This window comes from Heteronotia binoei, chromosome 7, assembly GCF_032191835.1.
Source record: "Heteronotia binoei isolate CCM8104 ecotype False Entrance Well chromosome 7, APGP_CSIRO_Hbin_v1, whole genome shotgun sequence".
Taxonomy (NCBI): domain Eukaryota; kingdom Metazoa; phylum Chordata; class Lepidosauria; order Squamata; family Gekkonidae; genus Heteronotia; species Heteronotia binoei.
In genome coordinates this window covers 28,517,272-28,542,039 of record NC_083229.1, presented here as the reverse complement: position 1 = coordinate 28,542,039, position 24,768 = coordinate 28,517,272, and the positions used below count along the sequence as shown (strand labels likewise).

Below are 24,768 nucleotides of genomic sequence, written 5' to 3'. Positions count from 1 at the left end.
TGTTTCCTATATTTTTTCCATGTGAACATGGAATTTTCCCATCCTATATATATTTTTTTACATGTGAACAAGTTCCTGCATCAAGTGCTATACATCCTCAAGGTCCACAGCTATGAAAACCCTCTATGTGGCAGCATCAAAAAATGAATGATCCATTCTGAACAATGTTAAGCATTTTTAGTCAATGTTAATCTTTGAAATGAAGAAGGTAGGAGAGGGAGAGGATCAACGTTAGCCATCCTCTGGAAGTTGGATCCCTAAAATTACTACCTTGAAGCTGCCAAACTATGTACAACTAATGCTGCAGGACTACAATAGTGAAACAAATCACAAAGCTAATGAGTTCCAAAGAGATTTTTTTTTAAAAAAAAAACCCAGCTTGCAAATGAGATTCTAATCAGGACCCATATGCTGCTTGGGCAATACTTTTTAAAAAAGTGATCCTACACAGATTCCTAGTTTGAGATATATGGGCACTAAACATGGAAAGCAAATTCTTAACCAAGACCTCACCCGAGAGTGTGACCAACTCAAAGGGACTAAGGAGGGTTAGCCTATGGTTAGTACTTGGATGGGAGGTCCACCAAGGTAGACTGGAGTGGCTATGTAAAGGAAGGCAATGGCAAACCATCTCTGCTCACCTCTTGCCTTGAAATGTCCATGATCTTGGATCTCCATGAGCTGGTTGCAACTTGGCAGAACACAATTACTATTAATATATACAACTAGTATTATGGGATGTTGTGTAGTACAGTAGCTACGTGTATTAACTACAAGGCAGAAGAGTCCCTGGTTTGAAACTCGTATTTATTATAACCTCGCTGGGCATTACTGGACAAGATTCTCTCTTTCAAAATTAGTCTTCCACCTACTACTTCAGTAATACTGATATAGTTGTTTTAAGGATTACTGAGATGACATATGTGAAAATGTTTCAACACTTGAAATGCACTGCAGAAAAGTCTATGTATTAACTACACTAGCGCTTACTACTATTGGCAAACAATATGAATATCCACATACCCCACCTCTATTTTTGCAAGTTAGACAAACTCACAACAGAACTATAATAAACCAGAGTACTGCAGTATGGTGTGGAATACTGTGCAGATTTATTCCAGTCTGAAGTCATTTGTTTCATAAATATTTAGACCACAGTAACTCTGCAAGGGACTTCACTGACATTCCAAATCCCTACTTGGCAACCTATACCTACTTCACAGGGTTGTTGTAAGAATCCAAAAGAGAAGAGAAGCAACAGCTTCATCTGATCCTTGGAGTAAGGATGGGATAAAAATCTAAGACATAAAATAAAATTTTAAGAAATCTGCAAGATTGCATTCTTCATTCCTGTTCTTCAGAAACCAAGAATTACTGATTAGGGATGGGCAAGAACCAGGAACTAATGGTTCGTGTTGGTTCGTTTCATTGCCCAAACTGATAGTTCATTTGACTTCCTGAATTGGTTCATGGTTCATTTGGTTCAGGAGGTGACAGAACAGCTCCTTCATGAGTTAGATGCCAACCAGGAGTCTTCAAAAAACTCTCCTCCAACAGCCCTCCAAGTTTGGTGAAAATTGGAATTGGGGTGTCCAAGTTATAGCCCTCCCTCAAAGCAGGTGCACCCAGGAAATCTCAGCTCTATTTTCAGGTTTGGTCCCCAATATCACAGCAAGGAACACCTTCTCAGCCAGGAGACATGTTTAAAAAGTTGTCCCACTGCGTGGGGAGAGAAAGGAGTCCCTCAATAAATTAATAAACATTAAGATGGACCCAGATCAGATTTTTTGCTAGTGAAAAAGGATGGTGGGGAAAGAAAGAAAGAAAGAAAGAAAGAAAGAAAGAAAGAAAGAAAGAAAGAAAGAAAGAAAGAAAGAAAGAAAGAAAGAAAGAAAGAAAGAAAGAAAGAAAGAAAGAAAGAAAGAAAGAAAGAAAGAAAGAAAGAAAGAAAGAAAGAAAGAAAGAAAGAAAGAAAGAAAGAAAGAAAGAAAGAAAGAAAGCAAGCTGATAGATAGGCAGAGAGATGACAAACACATATGTACTGGAGATCACAGAACCTCCATGTACAAAAAGCTGATACAACAGGGGCCATAGTAAAGAGGAGAATTAAGTGAGATAGAATGAAATAGCTGGCTGACCCACTGTGCACCAACTACTGAAATAGGCATGGTCATCAGATGAATGTGAAGGCACTACAGGGAATTTCAGTGATCCTTTTGCATCATGTTTGTGAAATCTGCTCAGTATTTACTGAAAAGCAAGAAAATATTAATTAGTTATTTATCTTCTTACATGTTCAGCATCAACATCTGGTGTATGCACAAGTGATGAAGTCTAACATTTGGCACAACTGAATATTTAATGTTCTTTTCCCCAAAGTCAGCAGGGAAAGATGGCGTTCTTTACAAGGAAGAAGAAAAGGTTTCTGGAGCCAATTGTTTCTTTCACAGAATCACTAGCTCCATATACGAGTGTCTGCTCTGTTTTAGAATATAGTTCTGTTTGGAGAATGGGCTGATCTTAACTAGATTATCTGTGTGCTGTTTCCTACCGCCTTTTGTCTTCCTTATGGTATTTTGTTGCCAAGGCTTATTAAACGAATACAGTCTTCATTGATCTGTTTTATTTCTAGTTCTATTTGTTCAATCTGAGATACTGCACACATCTGGTTTATTTCGGAAAATACCGCCTAGGAAAAGCATCCAGCCCGATCTAATCAAGCATCAACTTCCCTATAAATAACCAAGAATCATTGTTTGGAAAATGTAAGAAAATGTTGAAGAAAAAATAAAACACCTCAGATTCCTGTATATTGGCCATTACAGTCAGAAAGGAGATCTACTTGACAGCCTGGATCAGTTACTCAAAGGAGTCTTTGAAAAAAAAAAAGAGAGAGGGGATTTTCCATTGTTCATACTTCTCCTCAAAGCTTAATGTTCCTGTGCTTTTTCATCAAAACTCCACCACCATCTTTATTGCTAAGTTAACTAAATAATTAAATAGCAATATTTGCCAGAACTTTCATTCTGATTAGAAATGGATGTTTTCTATTCTACAGACCACATTAATTATACTCACTTTTTTAAAAAAATGTTTCTTTTCCTTATCATTTATATCATATTACTTACAGAGACTTGGATTACTTACAGAGCCACCAACAGTTTTATACCACAAGGGGATTTCCAGCCAGTAAGTCAGGAGAAATCCTCAAGGGCCATGTTCCTTTGCATGGGCTCACAGAATGCCTCACTGACCTGTTGTCAAGCACTGAAATGTTCCAGATGTGTGAGACACTGCAATCTGAGTAAAACAGATAGAACCAGGCCTTGCCTATAGAACTGCAATAACCAAATGGTTTCATCAACTGCAGGAAAACCCTGGCATTTTTTATCAAGCCAATACTCAAATATTCCACTCAGATCTTTCACCGGAAACATTAAAGAAATAAAGGCTATTACCACAACTTTACCCACAAACCAAAATTATCCTCCCCATTAAATTGATAACTTTCGCTGTGGAGAAGGTAACATGTACCTGGACTCCAGAGGAAAATGCTCTCTATGAAAGAAACTGAAAGCTTTGATTACATTGAAAGCCAAATTGACAACTCTGTCCGTAAGTAAAAATGGTGGAAATCAAGTTTTGTCTCTGTCATGATGATCTACTGAACAGAAGATATTTATTAATCCCTTTAACTTTTCAACTCTTTACCCTTCCCACCTGACTTCATCCTCTGCTACTTTCTAGCTTCCCCGCAAAGTATACAGTGAGTATCAGACATTTAATTGAACACACATGAAGACAGATCCAGGTCGGCAACCATGTTGATCTGAACAAAGTTCAGTCCTTACATCTGTATTCTCACCAAGAAAGTCTATGCATCCCCTTTATTTTAGTATATGTGTTATTTGGAAGAGCAGACTGGAATAGTGATTGTAATGTAATGCAATTACTATTAGAATGTATTGTCATTTAGAATGCTACCGGAGTGCATTTGTCTGATCTGGTAACAGGAGACAAAACACTCCACTACAAATCTGTTGGTCTTAAAGGTAATACTGTATTCATACTTTTGAGACTCAGAGGCTGAAATTACAGCTGTTGTGCAGATAACCAACAGTGAAACCGATGTCAGTGCTGATGTTGTTTACAGTTTTGGGGTTAAAAAGTAACACCACAGCTCTCCTGGTTGACCTTTCCCTTGTGATATTGAGACTCAGAATGGCCTGGTAATGTTTCATCCATGATGTAAATAGCTAGGAGACAATCCCCAGATCACTGTGAGGCAAGGTTTAAAGTTTCAGGAAAGAAAAACATCCAACAGTTTGGAAATGTTTTTTTGGGATTCTCTATCTTCCTAAATAATTTGTTCCCATCTGACATCTTTGCTACCTTGCTATTTCAACTGTCTCCAGGCCATTTATGAAGAAATTAACAAGTACTGCTCTGCGTACGAGTATTTAGGCCTTCCCTTATTTAGTTCCCTTCATTGCGAAAACTACCCATTTGTTCCTCCCTCTAGAATCATAGAATCTTAGAATCAGAGAGTTAGAAGGGATCTCCAGGGTCATCTAGTCCAACCCCCTGCACAATGCAGGAAACTCACAAACACCTCCCCCTAAATTCACAGGATCTTCGTCGCTGTCAGATGGCCATCTAGCCTCTGTTTAAAAACCTCCAAGAAAGGAAAGACCACCACCTCCCGAGGAAGCCTGTTCCACTGAGGAATCGCTCTAACTGTCAGGAAATTCTTCCTGGTGTTGAGCCAGAAACTCTTGATTTAATTTCAACGCATTGGTTCTGGTCCTACCTTCTGGGGCCACAGAAAACAATTCCACACCATCCTCTATATGACAGCCCTTCAAGTACTCTCAGCCTCCTTCTCTCCAGGCTCCTTTAACCTTTCCTCATAGGACTTGGTTTCCAGACCCCTCACCATCTTTGTCGCCCTCCTTTTGACCCGTTCCAGCTTGTCTATATCCTTCTTAAAATGTGGTGCCCAAAACTGAACACAATACTGCAGGTGAGGTCTTATCAGAACAGAGTAAAGTGATACCATCACATCACGTGATCTAGACAGTATACTTCTGCTGATACAGCCCAAGATTGCATTTGCCTTTTTTAGCTACCACATCACACTGTTGACTCATGTTCAGCATATTATACATTAAGACCCCTAGATCCTTTTTGCACATACTACTGCTAAGACAAGACTCCCCCATCCTATAACCATGCATTGTTTTTTTCCTACCTAAATGCAGAACTTTACATTTATCCCTGTTAAAATTCATTTTATTGATTTTAGCCCTGTTTACCAGCCTGTCAAGGTCATCCTGTATCCTGTTTCTGTCTTCTTTTGTGTTTGCTACCCCTCCCAATTTAGTATCATCCGCAAATTTAATAAGCATTCCCTCATCCAAAAGATGTTGAACAAAACAGGTCCCAGGACAGATCCTTGAGGCACTTCACTTGTCACTCCTCTGCAAGAGGATGAGGAACCATTCACAAGCCCTCTTTGGGTGCAATCTGTCAACCAGTGACAGATCCACCTAACGGTAACAGGATCCAAACCACATTTTATCAACTTGTCAACAAGGATACTATGTGGAACCTTATCAAAAGCCTTACTGAAATCAAGATAAACGATATCTAGAGCATTCCCCTGATCCAGCAAGGTGGTCACTTTCTCAAAAAAAGAGATCAAGTTAGTCTGACATGTTCTTGGGAAAACCATGCTGGCTCTTAGTAATCACATCCATTCTTTCTAAATGTTCCAGGACCAACTGTTTGATGATTTGTTCTAAAACTTTTCCAGGTATAGACGTCAAGCTGACAGGTCGGTAGTTACCTGGATCGTCTTTTTTCCCCTTCTTGAAGATGGGGACAACATTCGCCTGCCTCCAATCTTCCGGCACCTCTCCTGTTCTCCAAGAATTCTCAAAAATAACTTCTACTTTCTGATGTTTAAGTAGCTTCTATAAGAGGTTTTAATTCTCTGATCCCGCAGTCAACTAGATTTCTTAGATGCCTGATAAGAGGAATTTTTGTGACTTTGGGCTCTTTCCGCTCCCTAGCTAGGCAGAGAGCTTTATTTTATTGTTTTACGTTTAAAAAGAAATAATTTAAGTGTGCATGGTTAGAATTGTGGGGGGGTTGGGGGGCAAGGACATGCCAAGGTATGTGATGTCAGCAACTTCAGTAATGTCTTCTAGTGTCCTGGCCCCAATGATGGACCTCCTGATGGCACCTGGGGTTTTTTGGCCACTGTGTGACACAGAGTGCTGGACTGAATGGGCCATTGGCCTGATCCAACATGGCTTCTCTTATGTTCTTATGTCACTATGTCTGTTCCAGCTAAAACTAGTACTCATAATGGGTAGTGGTGTAGAGCTTAAGAGCATCAGACTCTGATCTGGAGAACTGGGTTTGATTCCCCACTTCTCCACATGAAGCCTGCTGGGTCATAGGTTCTCTCAGAACTCTCTGAGCACCACCTACCACACAAGGGGCCTGTTGTGAAGAAAGAAAGGGAAGGCAATAATTGTAAGCCACTTCAAGACACCTTAAAGAAAAATGGGGTATAAAAATAAACTTTTCTGCTTCTTCTTCTTTTTCTTCAGGAATCACCACGAACTCTAGAAGAAGAAGAAGAAGAAGAAGATATTGGATTTATATCCCGCCCTCCACTCCGAAGAGTCTCAGAGTGGCTCACAATCTCCTTTACCTTCCTCCCCCACAACAGACACCCTGTGAGTTGGGTGGGGCTAGACAGGCCTCTCACAGCAGCTGTCCTTTCAAGGACAACCTCTGCCAGAGCTATGGCTGACCCAAGGCCATGCTAGCAGGTGCAAGTGGAGGAGTGGGGAATCAAACCCGGTTCTCCCAGATAAGAGTCCACGCACTTAACCACTACACCAAACTGGCTTACAATTATTGCCTTCTCACAGCAGCTGCCCTTTCAAGGACAACCTCTGCCAGAGCTATGGCTGACCCAAGGCCATTCCAGCAGGTGCAAGTGGAGGATTGGGGGAATCAAACCCAGTTCTCCCAGATAAGAGTCTACGCACTTAACCACTACACCAAACTGGCTCTCAAGTACCTCAAGTCTCCCCACTATCATTGCTGGGGAAGCAGAGTCACTCCAAAAATACCATTTTACATCTAAACTTTGCATTTTTAGTAATATATTTCAAAGACATGGGCCCTGATCCATCTTAATTAGCTATAAAGTTAAAATCCTAATGTTAATGCGGGGGAGGGGGGAATTAGTCATGACTAGTTCCACTGATTTCACTGAGACGCTATGGACACAAATTTGGGTTGCATTGGGTTCATTAATTAATGTGTTAGAGCAGTTTTTTAAAGATTTGCTGGTACTCATAAGTTTGCACTGATTTCTACCAATTCCCCTTCTTCAGGATTTTGGAGACCAACCCCCCACCCTCCCCCAAAAAAGGGATCTGGTACTCAGTACCAGTCAATACTCCCTCTAGGCTGTGGAATCTTGTGAGCAAAGAATTCTACTCTGTGAGCTCCTGGTATTAAAGTTGTGAGCTACTGCATAAATTAGTCTGCTCTGGAGCCATTTTCCCTGAGCTAAGACAAAAATGTGTGAGCCAGAAGCTAAGTAACTGTGAGCTAGCTCACACTAACTCAGCTTAGAGGGAATAATGGTACCAGTAAGTACCGCCATACTCATGGCATTTTTATTTTAGGATGGAAGCTACTCTTGAGGATAGAATCGATTCCAGTAGCACCTTAGAGAGAAACAAGATTTTCAGGGTATATGGTTTTTGAGAGTCAGAGATCCCTTTACCAGATAGCAGACCTTTGACTCTTGAATGCTTTCCCTCCAACCAACAAAGTCAATCTCTGAAATTACTCAGATAGTAGCATTCATATTTGATAAAAGCTTTGCATTTGGTCTGGCGCCAAGAATGTGCCTGAAAGGAACATTTTTATCACATTCTTCCTGAAGGGAGTTGTGGATGACATACGTGGCTCTCTCTTTAGCCCATTTTATCCTCATAACAACCCTGTGAGGAGGACAGGCTGAGTGACCAGCCCAAGATTACCAGAGCATTTAATGGGAGAATGAGGATCTGAACCCAGTCATTCTTACCAGCTCTCCTCCCTGGTTATGTTTATGTGTCTATATATTTTCAATGAATGCTTTAAGTATTTTATATATATCTTATTTTAAATGCTGTTTTAGATGCTTGCCACCTTGGGGTTCCTATCTGGATAGAAAGGTGGCATATAAATTTATTCAAAAATAAAATTAAAATAAATAGTCATTGACAGATTTTGAGTGTTACTCATTAGGAAGCTGGAGCTGATCAGAGCTTATCCTTGGATGATTAAAAAGGTAAAGGTAGTCCCCTGTGCAAGCACCAAGTTGTTACCGAACCCTGAGGTGACGTCACATCAGGACAGACTTTGGCAGACTTTTATGGGGTGGATTGCCATTGCCTTCCCCAGTCATCTACACTTTACCCCCAGCAAGCTGGGTATTCATACCAACCTCGGAAGGATGGAAGGCTGAGTCAACCTTGAGCTGACAATCAGAACCCAGCTTCCACCGGGGTCAAACTCAGGTCATGAGCAGAGCTTGGACTGCAGTACTGCAGCTTTACCACTCTGCGCCACAGGGCTCCTGGGATTGCTTATCTATATGCAAACCTGACTCTGCCTCCACAGAACCATGGATTCACAACTTGCAAAACAGAATGAAGGCAAGCAGAAGGGCTCTTTGCACTTCTGTAGTCGTAGCAAACTACGGAGATCCTTTAACTACACAAGCTTTAAAAACATGAGAGCAAAAAACCCCCCAAAAAACATATAGGGTGGTACGGTAGTTCAAAATACAAACCTGCACATCATAAGTCCCATTGAGCAAGACAGGCCTTTGGGAATTAATGTCCTGAAGGACCCCTGACAGCACAGAACAGTTGACCTTTTGGAAGTCTTTGGAGTGGCTGAACTGCACCATGTTGTGGAGAGCCAAAATTTTAGTGTCAAGTTCTGCATCCTGCCTGGTGCGGTTGTGCAGCCCTAGGTGGTACTTGCGGAAGTGTTTGATGAGATCGGTGGGGTCATTCCCATAGTAACCGTAGCCACAGATGTTGCATTTGAAGTCCTGAAGTTCTGGAGACAGAGGCGCTGTATCTGGGTTCTCATTTGTCAACAAATCTGCTTTGGATTTGCTTGGCCTTAACTCCCCATCAGAAGGCACTTGTGGGTTCTTTGAGGCCGCCGAGGTTGGGCTTGAGCCTGGGCGCTCGGCTGGACCGCTCTGCACATGCGCAGTTTCATCTGTAGCTTTCGGCGATGCCTGATGCTCTTCGCTTTTCTCCGACAGATCTCTCGTTGGGGTGCAGACCACATCCTGGGCATCACCTGCATCTGATCTGAGGGGAGACTTCAAGGGCTCTGAGGCTCCCCCAACAGCTGGAGATGAGAAGGCCAGCATATTTCTGTCTGTCACCTCATCATGAGGGAAGGAGGGAACATTTCCTCCCTTGCTGTGGCTTTCATAATTGAAGCCAGCCTTCTCACTCGGTGCTGCACTTTTCAAGTCCTTTTTAGTGCTGGGAGATGACTCCGGGACATGCGTGCAACACCCCTCCTTGTCACTTGGCTCCACAGCCTCGCCCTGCTCAGCTTTTTCTTGCATCTGACCGGCAGAAAATTCTTGCTTCCTTTCAGTATCGTCACTTCCGATCCCTGGCGACTTGAGGGTCTGGGATTCACCTTCACTACCAACGTTTCTCAGAGGGGGATTCTTTTTCCGGACCATATCTGAAAATGCAAACACAGACACACACCACAAAAAAACAGACCAATGAACTTAATAAGATGATTTAAAAGACGTGGTCAAATCTAATACTACGCCACCCTCCCCATAAAACCCAACACTAAATATTTAAACAACAGTGACTTTTGCTAAACAGAAAGCCTGCATGAGATACCGTAAAACATTGTCTGTACTTCTAGGCACACCTCCTTGCGAATAAAACCGACTAAACTCCACCAAAGTTAGTAAGACTTACTTCTAGGTGAACATGGATAAGCTCAAGCTGCAGAGGATACACATTAAAATACATATGAAATGAATAAATAAAAATGAATAAAAAGCTAAGTTGATTGTAAACTAAAAAAAAAAGTATCTAAATTCCACTATGGTTTGTGAAAAGATTATCCCTCCCTCTCACGATACAGGTTTCAAGCATCAATGGTAATCTAGACTTCTTACAGTTCAAAATAATAAGCAGTCTGTCCTCACTGAAAATGCAGCCTTGATGATCTCCCAGCAGTCCATGTAACAAAACCACCAAAAGGATCCTAAACCAATAAGGTGAACAAATCTAACGTGCACTCAAAAATGGTCAATATATAAGATCATTGATCCACATATACAAGCCAAAATAGTTGATAATAAAGTCACATATTATATCTGTTACTCACTGTATTCGTTTACAGTCCTTTAGTTGGTGGTTTTGTTGCACAGGCTACATGCTGCACTTATTTTCCTTCCTTTTTTGTGATCTACCAGCAATGCCGTTTGGAATTTATTTAAAAATAGTGAATGGTGTTATTGGAACAAAGAGCATGCCAAATAACATGGTAAAATGAAAGATAAATCCAAACAATGTTGGACATTCTGCTACCGTCGTGTTGTCATAATCCTTCACCTCCTGTGTGCACAAAGACAACCTGGAGATGAGTGATTGTGTAAATACAATAGCAGCACTCCTGTGTGGACAAAGACAACCTGGAGATGAGTGGTTATGTAAATACAATAGCAGCACCATATTTAATGATGTGTGTGGATCCAGCCATATTAGCCAGGATTCCAAAGGGTTGTTGCACAGTAGCCTGTATCCATTCACTAAGTTCTGGAGAGTCACATTGTCTTAAGAGGGGATGATTATTTCCACCAATTCCCAACTTCCTACTACAGCCTCTTGAACCTCCCTGCTACAAAAAGAAAAAGAAAAAAGTACTTCCTCCTTTGAATTCACAGATCTAGGAATTATTATTTTGATTACAAAAATAAATATGAGATGGACAGTACTAAGAAGACATGTCCTTATGACCCCTTATGTTCTTATGGTGTCATTTTGCAAAAGAAGGCTATACCTAAAAGGGATGCTCTGAGACAACTACCACTCACATCCTTCCCAATCTAAACTTCATCAGACAATCATCAACTGCACAAGGCTTCAGATGTCTGTGGCCTGGCCTAACCCCATCATCACGTATCAAGTCTAAAGGAACTAATTTCACTTACCAGTGTTTTATAGTAATTTCTAGACATCTCAAGATTGGGAGGGGGTGGGGAGAGAAGAGTCCCAAGGAAGGATAGGATTCTCAGAAGAAAGCATCTCTCTTCTCCACAAAACCCTACTAGAAGGGTTGTATATTCCTTGGCAGAAAACCATAACTGATTCACAATGGATTTGTGGGGATGATTGCATCTCTACTGTGATCCCACCCCAGTTTGGGAAGAGCTGTTCCTTCATTCAAATGATGTCTCTCTTCTAATGCCAGTGTTGGATTACTGCCCCAGCCCACAGATCACCACACACATTAGAATTTCTGCCTGTTCAGCTGTGGAACAGATGGTTGGTTGCGGGGTGGGTGGGACAGAAGGTAGAACAACTCCCCCCCCCCCAACTCTCCCTCTCTTCATTTTATATTTGAGAAACGCTAATGGAAACAGGAAAATGTCAACAATTTCACATGGGAAGAATTTGTGAAGCATTAGGAGCCTCATCTTTTCTTCTGCGTCTCCCCCCAGCCCTCCCTCACACCCTCTGCTTGCCTTTTTCTAAAAATACTCTATTTCATTGGATGGTTATCTATAGCAATGGACCCATAAGATAGATATTCTTTTCTGATGTATTTATACAGCATCAATATCATTTTTCAAGAAGACGTATTATCTAAATAAAAGCCCATTTGGAGTACTTCTAAATGGAGGAAACTATCTACTGGCAAGTCATGTTAGACACAGCGAGAATATAGGCATTCTCCAATTGTTATCTCTAAGACAAATAACAGATTGCACAATGCTTTATGGTGTGCCAAAAATTTTTCCAGTTAACATTTCCACTTGAAAAAAAAATTGATTACATACTTGTAAAATCATACCCAGCATTGACTTCATAAGGCATGTGGCTCTAGAATGCTTTTTTGTTTGTTTGTTTTTTGTATTTTTTCTTTTAAAGTTATTAATTCTATTAGTCAACTAGCAGGAGGACTAATGCAAGTGGCTTGGAAGGTACACGGAAGACACAGAAGACATTTTGAGAGCTGATCTGCAAATCTGCAAAAGAAAAAAAAATCCTTCCTAAATGATGCGTTCATTCATTTTTCAGTTTATTTAAAAACACAATTATGGCTACTTTATCTTCAACGCTGCATGTATTCCAGCAAAACTGGTGACTGCAGCAAAGTATTTTGCTTAGAAAAATCACAAAGAATTAACTATTGTGTTGCTTTGCACACTCTCTCGCTCAGTCAAGACACACATTCACACAGCCTCTGATCCCATTAGTGTAGCACTTGTCGAACTTTGGGTACAACTGACCTTGCCCCACCCCCCACCCCAAATAAAGGAACAGTAAAGCCCTTCCTTGTACCCTAGCTAACTGTCAAAAATTGGTACCCCATGACCAATGCTCCAAAAGTCAGCCACAAAACCCAATCCCCTCCTCTCCTCTTTTCTCTTCTCAGGTCCTACCCACCCGGGATAATGTACATCTTAGACCTATGCGATTCTCCATAGTGCTCCACCAGATATGGTGTTTTGCTGGTCCTTGGTGCATCCTCCTGTATATGTGATCTCAGTGTTTCTTGTGCCATTCCTACTTACTTGTACTACTTGTAAGCTCTCAAACTAGGACCACGCCCTTGCTGCAATTAGAACCTGCTTCACCACCTTCTCCTTCCCCCAAGCACTAGGGCATCTTCCAGATGCCCACCCCATGTCAGCCAGTCTCCGCAGCCTGACTCGATAGGAAGTTCTCTTGTTTTGGTACTTCACTATTGCTTTGGGAAGTACTGCTCCACAACCGCTTTCTCTTGGCTGTATGCCCCACCAATGTCATTTTCTGCAAGACAGGCCTATTTTATGAGAATAGCATGAGGAACACTGAGATCACATATATGAAGTACTTTAAATGCTAAGAAAGTATTAAGGGTATACAGAAATGAGCAATGCAAATATTGGGCTCAACAGACTTGGATAAAATAACAAATGGAGAGGCTGCCACTGAGCCAAGGACTAAAGAGCCAAAACACATGGATCAATGTAGATACATGAGGCTTTATAGAGCACTTGTCGCACAAGTTCATAAACCATGCTGTTGCTCATTTTCTTTTGAGCCAAGAAGACACATTCAACAGATCTACAAAGAACGGGGATTTCAGCCTCAATGCGGCATATGTTCTTCATCTAAGTAATCCCAATAACCCATTATAGACACAGGTAGGCATTTCATTGCACACAAAACGCCTTCAAAACTGAATTATGAAGAAGCGCTTCACGAGCTAGCACGGGCAAATGCACTGCACTTTCTTCTGTACAAATCCGCCACCGCCCACAATGAGTGGTAACAATCCTGCCTAGCCTTGTTTATCATCACATGGGCTGGGGAAGGGCTTACAGAGACAATAGAAAAAGGTACTCTCTGCCTAAACTTTAGCTCAGTAGGATTAGGGAGGTTCTCGAAATGAGTCAGACAAGATGAAGAATTACACAGTTCCACTGCACCAAGGGCAAAGACGCTTTCCTGACCTGTGATCTGCAGGCTAACGACTGCACAGTTCCTTAGACCCTTCCAAATTAGCCTTAAGGGCTTTTGCATGGCTCTGTATGAACGGTGATTATAGTTTCGGGCTGGGGAGAAGGAGGAGAAGGGAAATGCTTTCTGGCTCCATGTAATTTGCATAAATTTCCAGGCCTAGGAATTCCATGCTAAAATGTAAATATGTTCTGATACTCAACAATCTCTATATACCATTCAAAATCCAAAATGCTTAACTGATCTAGAGAATGCAAATGTATTTGTGGCTGTGTTGGTTTTGCAGGCAAGATAACAACTCAAAAAGCTTTCTTTCTTTCTTTCTTTCTTTCTTTCTTTCTTTCTTTCTTTCTTTCTTTCTTTCTTTCTTTCTTTCTTTCTTTCTTTCTTTCTTTCTGACAGAGCTGAACTATTTTATAGCTTGGAACATGAATCTTTAGCCTGAAGAGTTACAGCACAATTGGAATACAGGCCTGGATACAACTCAGGGTAAGACTGCATGCAAAGCTGTCCTGCCCTGCTACCTACCCATCAGGACAGAATCAAACCAAAAACAAGTTACGCCCTTCAAAGCCCACTGACTTCAAAGCAATTTTTGAAATGTACCGGTAACTCTGCTTAGCCCTGATCTGAATAGCTCAGACATGCATGGCCGAAGTTGCTTAATGTAAGAGCCACATAGAATAAACTTCGGATATTTGAGAGCCACAAGACAGGAACATCAGATGTTGGAAGGAGGGAGGGAGGGAGGAAAACAGATGAGGTAGGGAGAGGTAGGAATAAAGCAACTTTAAATGCATTCTCAAAACTGATAGCTGGCTTGGCGAAGTGATTTAAAGAGAGAAATGCCTTCTTCAAGCTGGCTGACATGGGAGTGGGGGCTTCAAGAGTCACACAATATGTGGGAAAGTGCCACATGTGCCTCCCAAGTCACAGTTTGGCCACCCCTAGGTCTCATCAGATCTCAGCAGCTAAGCAGGATTAGCTCTGGCAAGTATTTGGATGGGATACCTCCAAGGGCCACTGTAGAGGCAGGCAATGGCAAACCACCTCTTAAAGTTGCCAGACACCCTCCCCAGTGAAGATGAGGGTCCCCTAATGCTAGGTCCCATCTTCCTGCCACCAATCAGCTGGCCAAAACGGGGGAACTTATGCTAAAAAAGTGGGAGATCCATCCAACATGTAGCAACATGTCTACATCACTGCTCAAATGACCCAGAAGTAACATCATCACTCTGGGATATTGTGGGTGACACTCTGGTATTTGGGCAAAAAACTCTATGGTAGAAGTCAAATTTAGCATAGAGTTTTTGTCCGAATAGCAGAGTGTTGCCCAACATTCCTAATGTGACTATGTCATTTCCAGTTCACACGGGCAGTGACATGGACATATTGCTGTATTTCCGATGGCCTTCTTGCTGCTCCCAGTAAGTCCCCCTCCATCCCTCGCCGGTTGTCCAGAGGGACCTGGCAGCCTTACCACCTCTGAAGTCTCTTGCCTTAAAAATTCTACAGGGTCTCCATGAATTGGCTGCAAAAAAACTGTGCTTAGGACTCCACTGTAGCTACTAGGTGGGAGGATGTATGTTGTCTCACACAGCAGAATAATACTGACTTGTGCCACATTTTCCAAAGGAAAACATCTCAAGTGGTCCTTGAGAAGGCAGTTAGGTGTTGTTGCTTTTCTGTTCTCCAGTGTAATGAATTTAATGATGTATCCTTTGTGAAAGGACAGTGTATAGTCTTCAAGGATCTAAGCAAGCTTTGCCATCGTGGCTTCTGCAGTAGTATTAGTGACAGAACCAGCAGCATTATTAGGAGACACAATGAGTGTGATCCTAAACAAGTGACACACATCTAAGTCTGCTGAAGGATGTAATTCTGTTTAGGACTAGACTGTAAAGAGTTCCTACTGCCTTATCATACATCTCAGCACATACACAGAAAACACAGGAATCCAAATCCATCACGTACTTATTCTATCTAGACTAAAGAAAACAAACCCAAAATTCCAAGACTTTTTCTGAGGGAATCCTCCCCACCCTGCAAAAAAAGTCCATAGATCAATCTCTTCTAAAGCAACATGAATATCATTACAAAACTGTCAGCCTTCTGTAGTTTCTCACCCGTTCTGATTTAAACTGAAATCATATTTAGATGCCAAAATGTATCCAGCAAAAGTAGAAGAACAAAATCCATCTCCAACTTAAATCAGTTCCACTATCCATTGTGTAGTACAGGGGTGGCCAAACTGTGGCTTGGGAGCCACACGTGGCTCTTTCACACATATTGTGTGGCTTCAGAAGCCTCCAATATCCAGCTTTGAAGAAGGCATTTCTCTCTTTAAATTACTTCACTAAGCCAGCTGGTGGCTTGGAGAATGCATTAAAGTTTCTTTCTTTCCACTTCTCCCTCTCTCCTCCCATCTATTTTCCTTCCTTCCATCCATCCTGCGGTTCTCAAACATCTGACATTTATTCTATGTGGCTCTTTCATTAAGCAAGTTTGGTCACCCCTGGTGTAGTACATACCAACCATGTATGCTAACTTTTTAAACAAATAGAGAACCCAACTTTCAGACTCTATGCATCGCTGAATGGATTATGTGCATGTCACCCACATCTGGCAAACTCAACATACATTAGCTTGTCTGTGCAACTGGAAACTGCATTTTGCTAGGTTTCTACTGTGCACACTGACAGTCAAAGTGAAGGCTCTGTGCACACAACTTAGTGTGCACACAACCTAGTGACCTACTGGACACAGGTCACCACTCCTCCCCTACGTCTTCAGGTATCACTCCTTCCTTTGCCTCCCCTAACATCTAACTCTGTAGTCTGAGCAGGGTCTTATTCTCCAAGGATCATTAGTAATTCTTATTCTCTAAAGCCATTTTATACTCTACAGAAATAGAAAGCACTATCTCCCTCAAATAAATGTCTTGTTAATTCACATCAAATTAAGCAAAAACGATCCCATTCTATTAGCATATGCTTGAAGAAGATGGTAGATTAATAGTCTTCTAGCTTCTTGAGTATGAGATAAATTAAGAGTCTTATGAGAACAAATTTCCAATATGAGGTGCGAGTTTAGCTGCTTACTGTTTACCTCTGAACGTTAAACCATCATTTAGAGTAATGCACATTCCACTAAAGGGAAAAGGAAAAAAACTATGAAATAAACATTCAAAACAGGAACGTACGGTACTTCTAAATAAGAATTACATCTCTCAAGCTACAGGTATAATGAAATCAAATTACTTCAAAAGACACAAAATCTGTGACAACTTCATTTACAAACAAATTCATTTAAAATTTAAAAGTATTGCCATAAAACATTATTACCGTATCATTTTTCCAGAGGGTTTAACTGTGTTGGTCTGCAGTGACAGCAGCTACATTTGAGTCCAGTTACACCTTAAAGACCAACAAGATGCGGGGGGGGGGGGGGGGGGAGAGGGAGGAGCGATAAGGTTTTCCAGAGTAAAAGTTCCCTTCATCAGATCTGTATCTCACAAAAGGAGCTTTCAATCTCCAGAGCTTATACCCAAAAACTCTTGTTTGCCTCTAAATGCTACTAAACTCAAATCCAGCTATACTATACCACTGGCTGTACCTAATCAGCATATGAGAAAGGAACAGTGGCCTGTAGGCTACCTCTCTGCTCAGCAAAGTTTGAGGCCTATTTGCACTTTATGCGGCAACGATACAAATTGGAGGAGGGCTCTTAAGCTTTCAAATTTTATCAAGGAGAATGGTAGCATATATAGGCCAGCAACCCTATAACTGGTCTGTAAGGTCATTTGTTGAACTGAAAGCAACATGGTATAGATCTCAGAAGCTAAGCAGGGCTGGTACGTGGATCGGAGACCACCAAGGAAAGTTCCACATAGGAAAAGAGTGGAAATCCACCTCTGCTTCTCACTTGCCTTGAAAGCCCATTGCTGTGGTCACCATAAGACAGCTGCAACTTGACAGCACTCATGTACATAAGAACCTTTGTAATTTGGAACCCGTGTTTAATCCAAACAGCATCCAATAGGGCAAAGAGGCCAAAACTTTGTATTTTAAAAGATGACCCTGTGAAGTAGCCTGTTGGATAATTCTGGGATGATCATAGGCTTGATATGTAAACCAACATCATCCAAAACAGAAGGTCACACTTTTAGAGAATGCTATTATCCTTCAGTCTAATCATCAAAATGGTCTTTAACATTCTCTGTATAACAAAGTGTCTTCAAAATGCATCAATGCTGCACTTTGGCACACTCTCCAACGTGTCTTTTACTATAGAGCAAAATCCAAGACAAGTACTCAGTGCCAACTACATAGAGCCTCTAGCTCTCCCGTAACAAGCACAGCCTAGCCATTCACACTGAACGTGCTGTTTCTTACATTTGTTTAGCATAACAGAGGGCCATTAAATAGGATTTGCGATATTGGCTCACACCAGTCAATCATGTAGTCCACTACTATGTAACCAACAGTCAAAGGAGTGTTCTGGAATCCTACCATAATTAACAGCAGGCTATTAATGGCCCAGATCTCAGAAGTGTAGCAGGGTCAACCCTAATTATCTGGAATCACCAAGGATGTCCGGGGTCACTATGCAGCGGCAGGCAACAGCAAACCACCTCTGCCTCTTGCCTTGAAAGTCTACAGAGTTGCCATAAAATGGCTGTAATTTTATGGCACTTCCCATCACATGGACCAGTGATACTATATATTGTGAATCTGCCACTATTCCTCTAAACCTGGGGCAGCTACAGGGTTCTTCCAACCTCCTGGGGATGAACCTGAAGAAACAGGTAAGAGGTTGGTAAGGGCCCATTAAAGTGATAGTGCCACATATGGTTTTATAACGGCAGATCTCAAAGATCAAGATTATTGGGCCACTTTCCTCATCAAAGATTCCCTTCTGGGCTATGGACAACATGAACCTCCAAAGGAAGTTTAGAATACTAAGGGGCCAAAGGTTGAAAACATCCATAGTTATGGACAAAAGTACAAGTGTTTATTACAAAAACATATAAAAATCTTGTAGGGGCCCAAATGAAGCTTCATAAAATCACTGATGCTTCATTTGGGTCCCTACAAGGTTTTAATATGTTTCTGTAATAAACACGTGTACTTTTGTCTGTAACTATGGATGTTTTTAACCTTTGGCCTCTTGGTATTCTAAACTTCCTTTGAAGGTTTTTGCTTGGTTGGGTTAGTTTCTCTCCCCCTCTCTTTGTGGTTCTCTGGACACCATGACCTTCTGCACTAGTGGTTTTCAGACTGTTTCTAGGGAACACTGGGGCTCCTCAAAAGTTTATTGGGGATTGTTCTGTGAAAAACATCAGTAATGACAAACAAGATTCTCTGAAAAATACCCTTTCCACCATAACTATTTTCTATTTCAACATGTAGCTACCAGAGAGCACTTGAGCCCTATTCACACATAATAGTGAAGACCAAGAGGCCTTCTGGCTGAAGAGGCCTGTTCATTATTTAGGTGAACTAGTATACTTTAGAATATGTCTCAAAATCCCCAGCAATGCATAGGGATTCTGTAGCAGATGGCTGGGAGATCCTCAGGCCTCAACACAGATGGAATTTCTTGAAGATCAGAAGATCATTTTTTTTGCACTTCACAGGATGTTGTAATACAGTCTGGCTCTCACACAGGCCAAACAAAATAAGTAATGATATACAGAAACATATCAGATACAACACTGACTGCAGGGTGGGAACCACAGTAAGACTTGCCTACTGGGGGATAAGAAATACCTGGAGATTTGAGGGGCAGAGCCTGGGGAGATTGGAGTTTGGGGAAGGGAGGGACCTCAGCAGGGTACAATCCCATAGAGTCCACCCTGCAAAGCAGTCATTTTCTTCAATGGAACTGATCTGGGTTGTCTGGAGATCTACTGTAATAGTGGGAGATCTCCAAGTGGCTGGCAAGTTTGGTGTAGTGGTTAAGTGTGTGGACTCTTATCTGGGAGAACCGGGTTTGATTCCCCTCTCCTCCACTTGCAGCTGCTGGAATGGCCTTGGGCCAGCCATAGCTCTCGCAGGAACTGTCCTTGAAAGGGCAGCTGCTGTGAGAACCCTCTCAGCCCCACTGACCTCACAGGGAGGTCAGTCTGTTGTGGAGGGAGTAGGAAATTGTAAGTTACTCTGTCTCTGATTCAGACAGAAGGGCGGGGTATAAATCTGCAATCATCTTCTAATCCACAGGAATTGGGTTGTCTGAAAGAATCCACAGACTTTCAAGCCACAGTGCACCAGGCAAGCCATCAGAAGCTCAATGTTTTTACTAATGTCAGCCTGGGACAACTTCAGAATTCAAACAAAGAGCAAGTCAAAGTCTGTTCTGCAGTACTGGACACCGCCTTGAAAGTCAGAAGTCAAGGGCAGTGATCCAAGCCAAATCAATGGGGAGAGGAAAAATAAGAAAGAGTTCAGGAGAACTTCATGCAAGTATTTTAAGTAACAGAACCTTCTCCATGACATCCACCCATTGCCTGGAATCCACTTGATCAGTCACAGCCTCTGGCCTGGATAGTTTTCCATCAGCAGCAGTGTGGTGACTCAACCATTAGGTGCCAAGAATTTCTTTTAAAGCTGTATACCCCTTTGAAATCTGATGATGAAAGCTGGCATGTAAATCTAGTAAATAAGAAATAAATAATTACCCCTAATTACAGGAGTGTCCAAAAGCAACTTACTGTTCCCCCCGCACTCCCACTGCCATCCTTTGGAGTCAGTGGTTTTAAGAGAGAAGCTGTTAAATTTTGGTAAGATTAGTCTTGGCCTGGCAGAATGCCGTTCAGTTCTTTTCAGTCAATTAAAAATATTTAATCCAAAGGAAAAATGTTGCAGAAAAGGTCTCCATCCAGAGACCAAAGGCCTTCTTGTGATGCCTGCTAATTCAGACCAGTGTTTTAGCGGCACATCTGCACATTGTGAGAACACAGTGCAAGACAACCAATAGCCCTGCCTTCCTCTTGTGTCACTATCAATCAGGGGTTAGATTCAGGGCTCTTGGAGAAACGTCGATTGAGGAGTGACTTGATAGAGGTCTACAAGATTATGCATGAGATAGAGAAGGTAGAGAAAGAAGTACTTTTCTCCCTTTCTCACAATACGAGAACCCATGGACATTCAATGGAATTGCTGAGCAGTCAGGTTACAGCCGATAAAAGGAAGTACTTCTTCACCCAAAGAGTGATTAACATATGGAATTAATTGCCACAGGAGTTGGTGGCGGCTACAAGTATAGCCAGCTTCAAGAGGGGATTGGATAAACATATGGAGCAGAGGTCCATCAGTGGCTATTAGCCACAGCTTATTGTTGGAACACTCTGTCCGGGGCAGTGATGCTCTGTATTCTTGGTACTGGGGGAGCACAGTGGGAGGGCTTCTACTGTCCTGGCCCCACTGATGGGTCTCCTGATGGCGCCTAGTTTTTTTGGTCACTGTGTGTCACAGATTGTTGGACTGGATGGGCCATTGGCCTGAATCAACATGGCTTCTCTTATGTTCACTTTTTTTCCTCCACCCCCCTCCTTAACACATGGATTTTGTCCATGCAAGTCCCATGATCACAGCCCTTTTGGGGGGGTCAAAAGAAACCTTTTGTTTCTTTTCCACTAGCTGAAAAGCAGAAGGAATACAACCTCAGGCATAGAATGATTCCTGTGCATTTCTGGGCTGATTAACACACAGGCAGATACTACCGACAGCACAAAGAGGCACTGTCTGTCACTTTGGGATGTGAAAATGCCAGAAAGGCCAGTTTGGGAAAACTGCTTGCCCACAAAAGTGCTGGACCGCTCAACTGTCCGCGAGCCCCTACACACGCCTTCCATGTTTAATGAATTGCACCTTGCAAGAGACAAAATCATTAAAAATGAAAGAGTTCTCTGCATGTACATTCTCACATACACATCCTGTATGCATTGTCCTAGTCATGGATGAACTGGGCTAAGAAAAATGCCAGTGTACCAGAAATATTTTGATAGAACCCAAATGAAAAAAGCATAGTGATGGTGATGCACAGGAAGCAAATCTACTTGATATGTGAAATTTAAAAGGGCTAAGAAGAGTCAGAAGTAAGGACGGCAAGAGAACCAACCCAAGTCCTGAAGGCTTTGTGTCCCCACCCTTGCAGATTACTGGTACATCCTTCTCTTCCTGTCCACCCCCCCCCCAAAAAAAATCTTCATCTTCTTCCTCCCTGCATGAGGTACAAGAAGCTACTTTCTTAATTAAACTTATCATCTATCTAATCTTGCATTCCATTCCCATCGGGAAGTTTAAAAGCAAGAAACAGGGTTCCCCTGACCAGCTTTTGGTACCTCTTGTACAGGTACTCACTTTGACAGAGTCGGGGTTTTTTTGTGAAAAATGCCCAGCAGGGATCTATTTGCATATTAGGCCACACCCCTGATATCACCATTGTTTTGTGTGTGACTTTTTTTAAAGAAAAGGCCCAGCAGGAACTCATTTGCATATCAGGCCACACCCCTTACAGCAAGTCAGCCAGAACTGTGTTCCTGAGCATTCCTGCTCAAAAAAAGCCCTGGGCAGAGCCACTGACTACTGATACATACTTTGGCCAAGGTTTTTTCTAATCCATCTCTTTAAGTTATTCAAGCTAGTGGTCACTATCAGGCAATTTTCCTCAACAGTCACCATTATCTACTGCATTTTTATCCTGCATTTCCTCCAAGGAGCTCAGGGTGATGTTCATGGTTCTCCCTTCCCCATTTTTCCAAGCAAGATCCAGACATCCACCCATTTGCCTTAGTACTTTATCATCTACAATCACACATACGTAGAACCTACTAAGTTTAGTTGCTGATTGTGCTATTGGTGCTATTGGTTAGTATTAATTGATCTCTTATATAGGGTTGGGTTATGGTACTATGCTTAATTATCTTTAAATTATCGTTTTTGTATGCACTGTTGTAACCCACCCTAAGCCTGCTGTGCAGGGGGGAGGGGGGCTAGAAATCAAGTAAATAAATAATAAACTGTTGAAAGTTTACACCCCCAAAATCTTGGTGGTATCTTCAGTGCTACTGGACTTGAATGCAGCTGTTCTACTTCAGACGAACATGGTACTGAAACTGGGATTTGGGAGAGCTAGATCACCTTGCCTTGAAGCTCATTAGGTGACATTGGGCAAGTCTCTTCCTCTCAGTTTCATCTACCTTGCATACAAAACTGATGGAATAATAAAGGAACAGAATGTCAAGATTAGTATAAGAGACACTCTAGAGAGGCTAAGCCCACCATTAAGTAGATGTCCTCTTAAACTAGGCTACACAGTTTAAGGAGACTGACTACCTATTCCTCCTAGCCCAGTGAGACTATGACGTGTCCGTGCTCACCTGTAACAAGACACTCTCTTTGGTAAAGAACCAGCAGGGTGCCTTATCCAGCCACACACAAACCTACCTGAGCATACTATCTACAACTAATGATGCACTTTTTTCTAACCCACAGACAGCCTCTTGCAACACAAGGGGGGAAATGCCAAGAAGGCCAGAAAACAAAATTGCAACTTTTGCTTGTTTCAACCAGAATCAGAATGTACAGTACCGAATTCCGCCTTTTAGGAAGATTCCTGCCTTCAATTTGTCAAAGGAAAACATATATAGATAGAATACCTGAGGGCAGTGAGAGCCAAGCCTGCTTAAATGCCAAAGTCAGCTGTGCCTGCAATCTTTTTTTCACCTTCCAAGTTTTTGATCCTGCCCTATTGTTAACTTTGTCCAAGCATGCACATGAAAGCCCATGTTTAGAACAAAACAATCATCTTTCTTCTTCTTTTTTTAATCTTTCTCCAAACCAGATTAAAGCAAGCAAGAACTGAGCAACACTTCATGTTTGCATTATCAAAGGAGGCAGTATGTACAATTTTCCTGTAATGATTTTATTCATTAAACTATGGTACCATGACAGTCAACATATTAACTCTTCTAACTGTGATCTCTACACGCCGTATTTGCAAATATGTTTATAAAAGATAACAAAAATACATACTGACCTGCCAGTCCACACACACCTATGCCCAAATTGAAGTAAAGTCAAGAGAAATCTAGTTTTGGGGTGTTTTTTATTTTTTAAATTAAAACTTATATTCACCATAGGTAACCAAGTCCACTAGATACATGTGTCTCTTTCCCCATTCACATAAATACTGCAAGTCCTCTTCTTCCAGAGATGTCATATTGAACTACATTGTAACTATAGCATATAACTGTTGTATCAAATATCTATGGATAGGTACTCCTTTTTGCTTGCTATACACTATCACTTTTTTCTGCATTGTACAATGCCTTTGCATTCCCTCCCAAACAGAGTGTAGAGCAGGGGTGTCAAACCTGCCCCCAGGGGCCGAATCAGGCCCCTGGAGGGCTCCTATCAGGCCCACAAGCAAGTCTGTTTCCTTCTCCCTCTTTCTTGCTTCCTTCAGTTATCAGAGACTGTTAAATAAAATATTGCAAGAGTGCTAATCTTTTAAGCATGTTTTATTTAAAGTTTTTTTTAAAAAAAAAATATTTCGTTGTGTTTGTCTGTGTCTTTTATAAAATTTATGTCTCCGCTACCTGGCATTACATTTTATGACGTACATGGCCTGGCCCAACAAGGTCTCATTTATATCAGATCATAACAAATGAGTTCGACACCCCTACAGAACCTGTCATCTAAAAGAATCTAATAGTTGATGGACTCCAACCCCAACATGTTTTTGGAATGGTGCAATGTTCTTGCTTTATGAAGTCACACTGAGCACAGAATTCATCTCACAATCTTTCAGTAGACTCAGTTTGGGCTTCACTAACCAGGGAAAGCACAATTATCTTACACATCAATTATCTTACACATCAAGTGTTGTATATTTTTAATTTGGAACCTAACGAGTTGAATGAGACTGAAATCCAACTAAATGTGTAATGATC

At 41.6% G+C, this 24,768-nt stretch overlaps 1 protein-coding gene across 8 annotated transcripts in view; it reads right to left on the bottom strand.

Annotated features, from left to right (window-relative positions):
• Window positions 1-24,768, bottom strand: part of TRPS1 (transcriptional repressor GATA binding 1) — a 302,065-nt gene that overhangs the window by 214,025 nt on the left and 63,272 nt on the right. For 4 of the 8 annotated variants that reach the window (XM_060243294.1, XM_060243295.1, XM_060243302.1 and 1 more), the window contains exons 2-3: window positions 12,143-12,331; window positions 8,873-9,801 (exon numbers count right to left, since the gene is read on the bottom strand). In XM_060243294.1, coding sequence (XP_060099277.1) covers window positions 8,873-9,801; window positions 12,143-12,179 — 966 coding nt within the window. In that variant the 5' untranslated portion in view covers window positions 12,180-12,331. The remainder of the gene's footprint in view (window positions 1-8,872; window positions 9,802-12,142; window positions 12,332-24,768) is intronic. The other 4 variants (XM_060243301.1, XM_060243300.1, XM_060243299.1 and 1 more) reach the window with 2 other exon arrangements.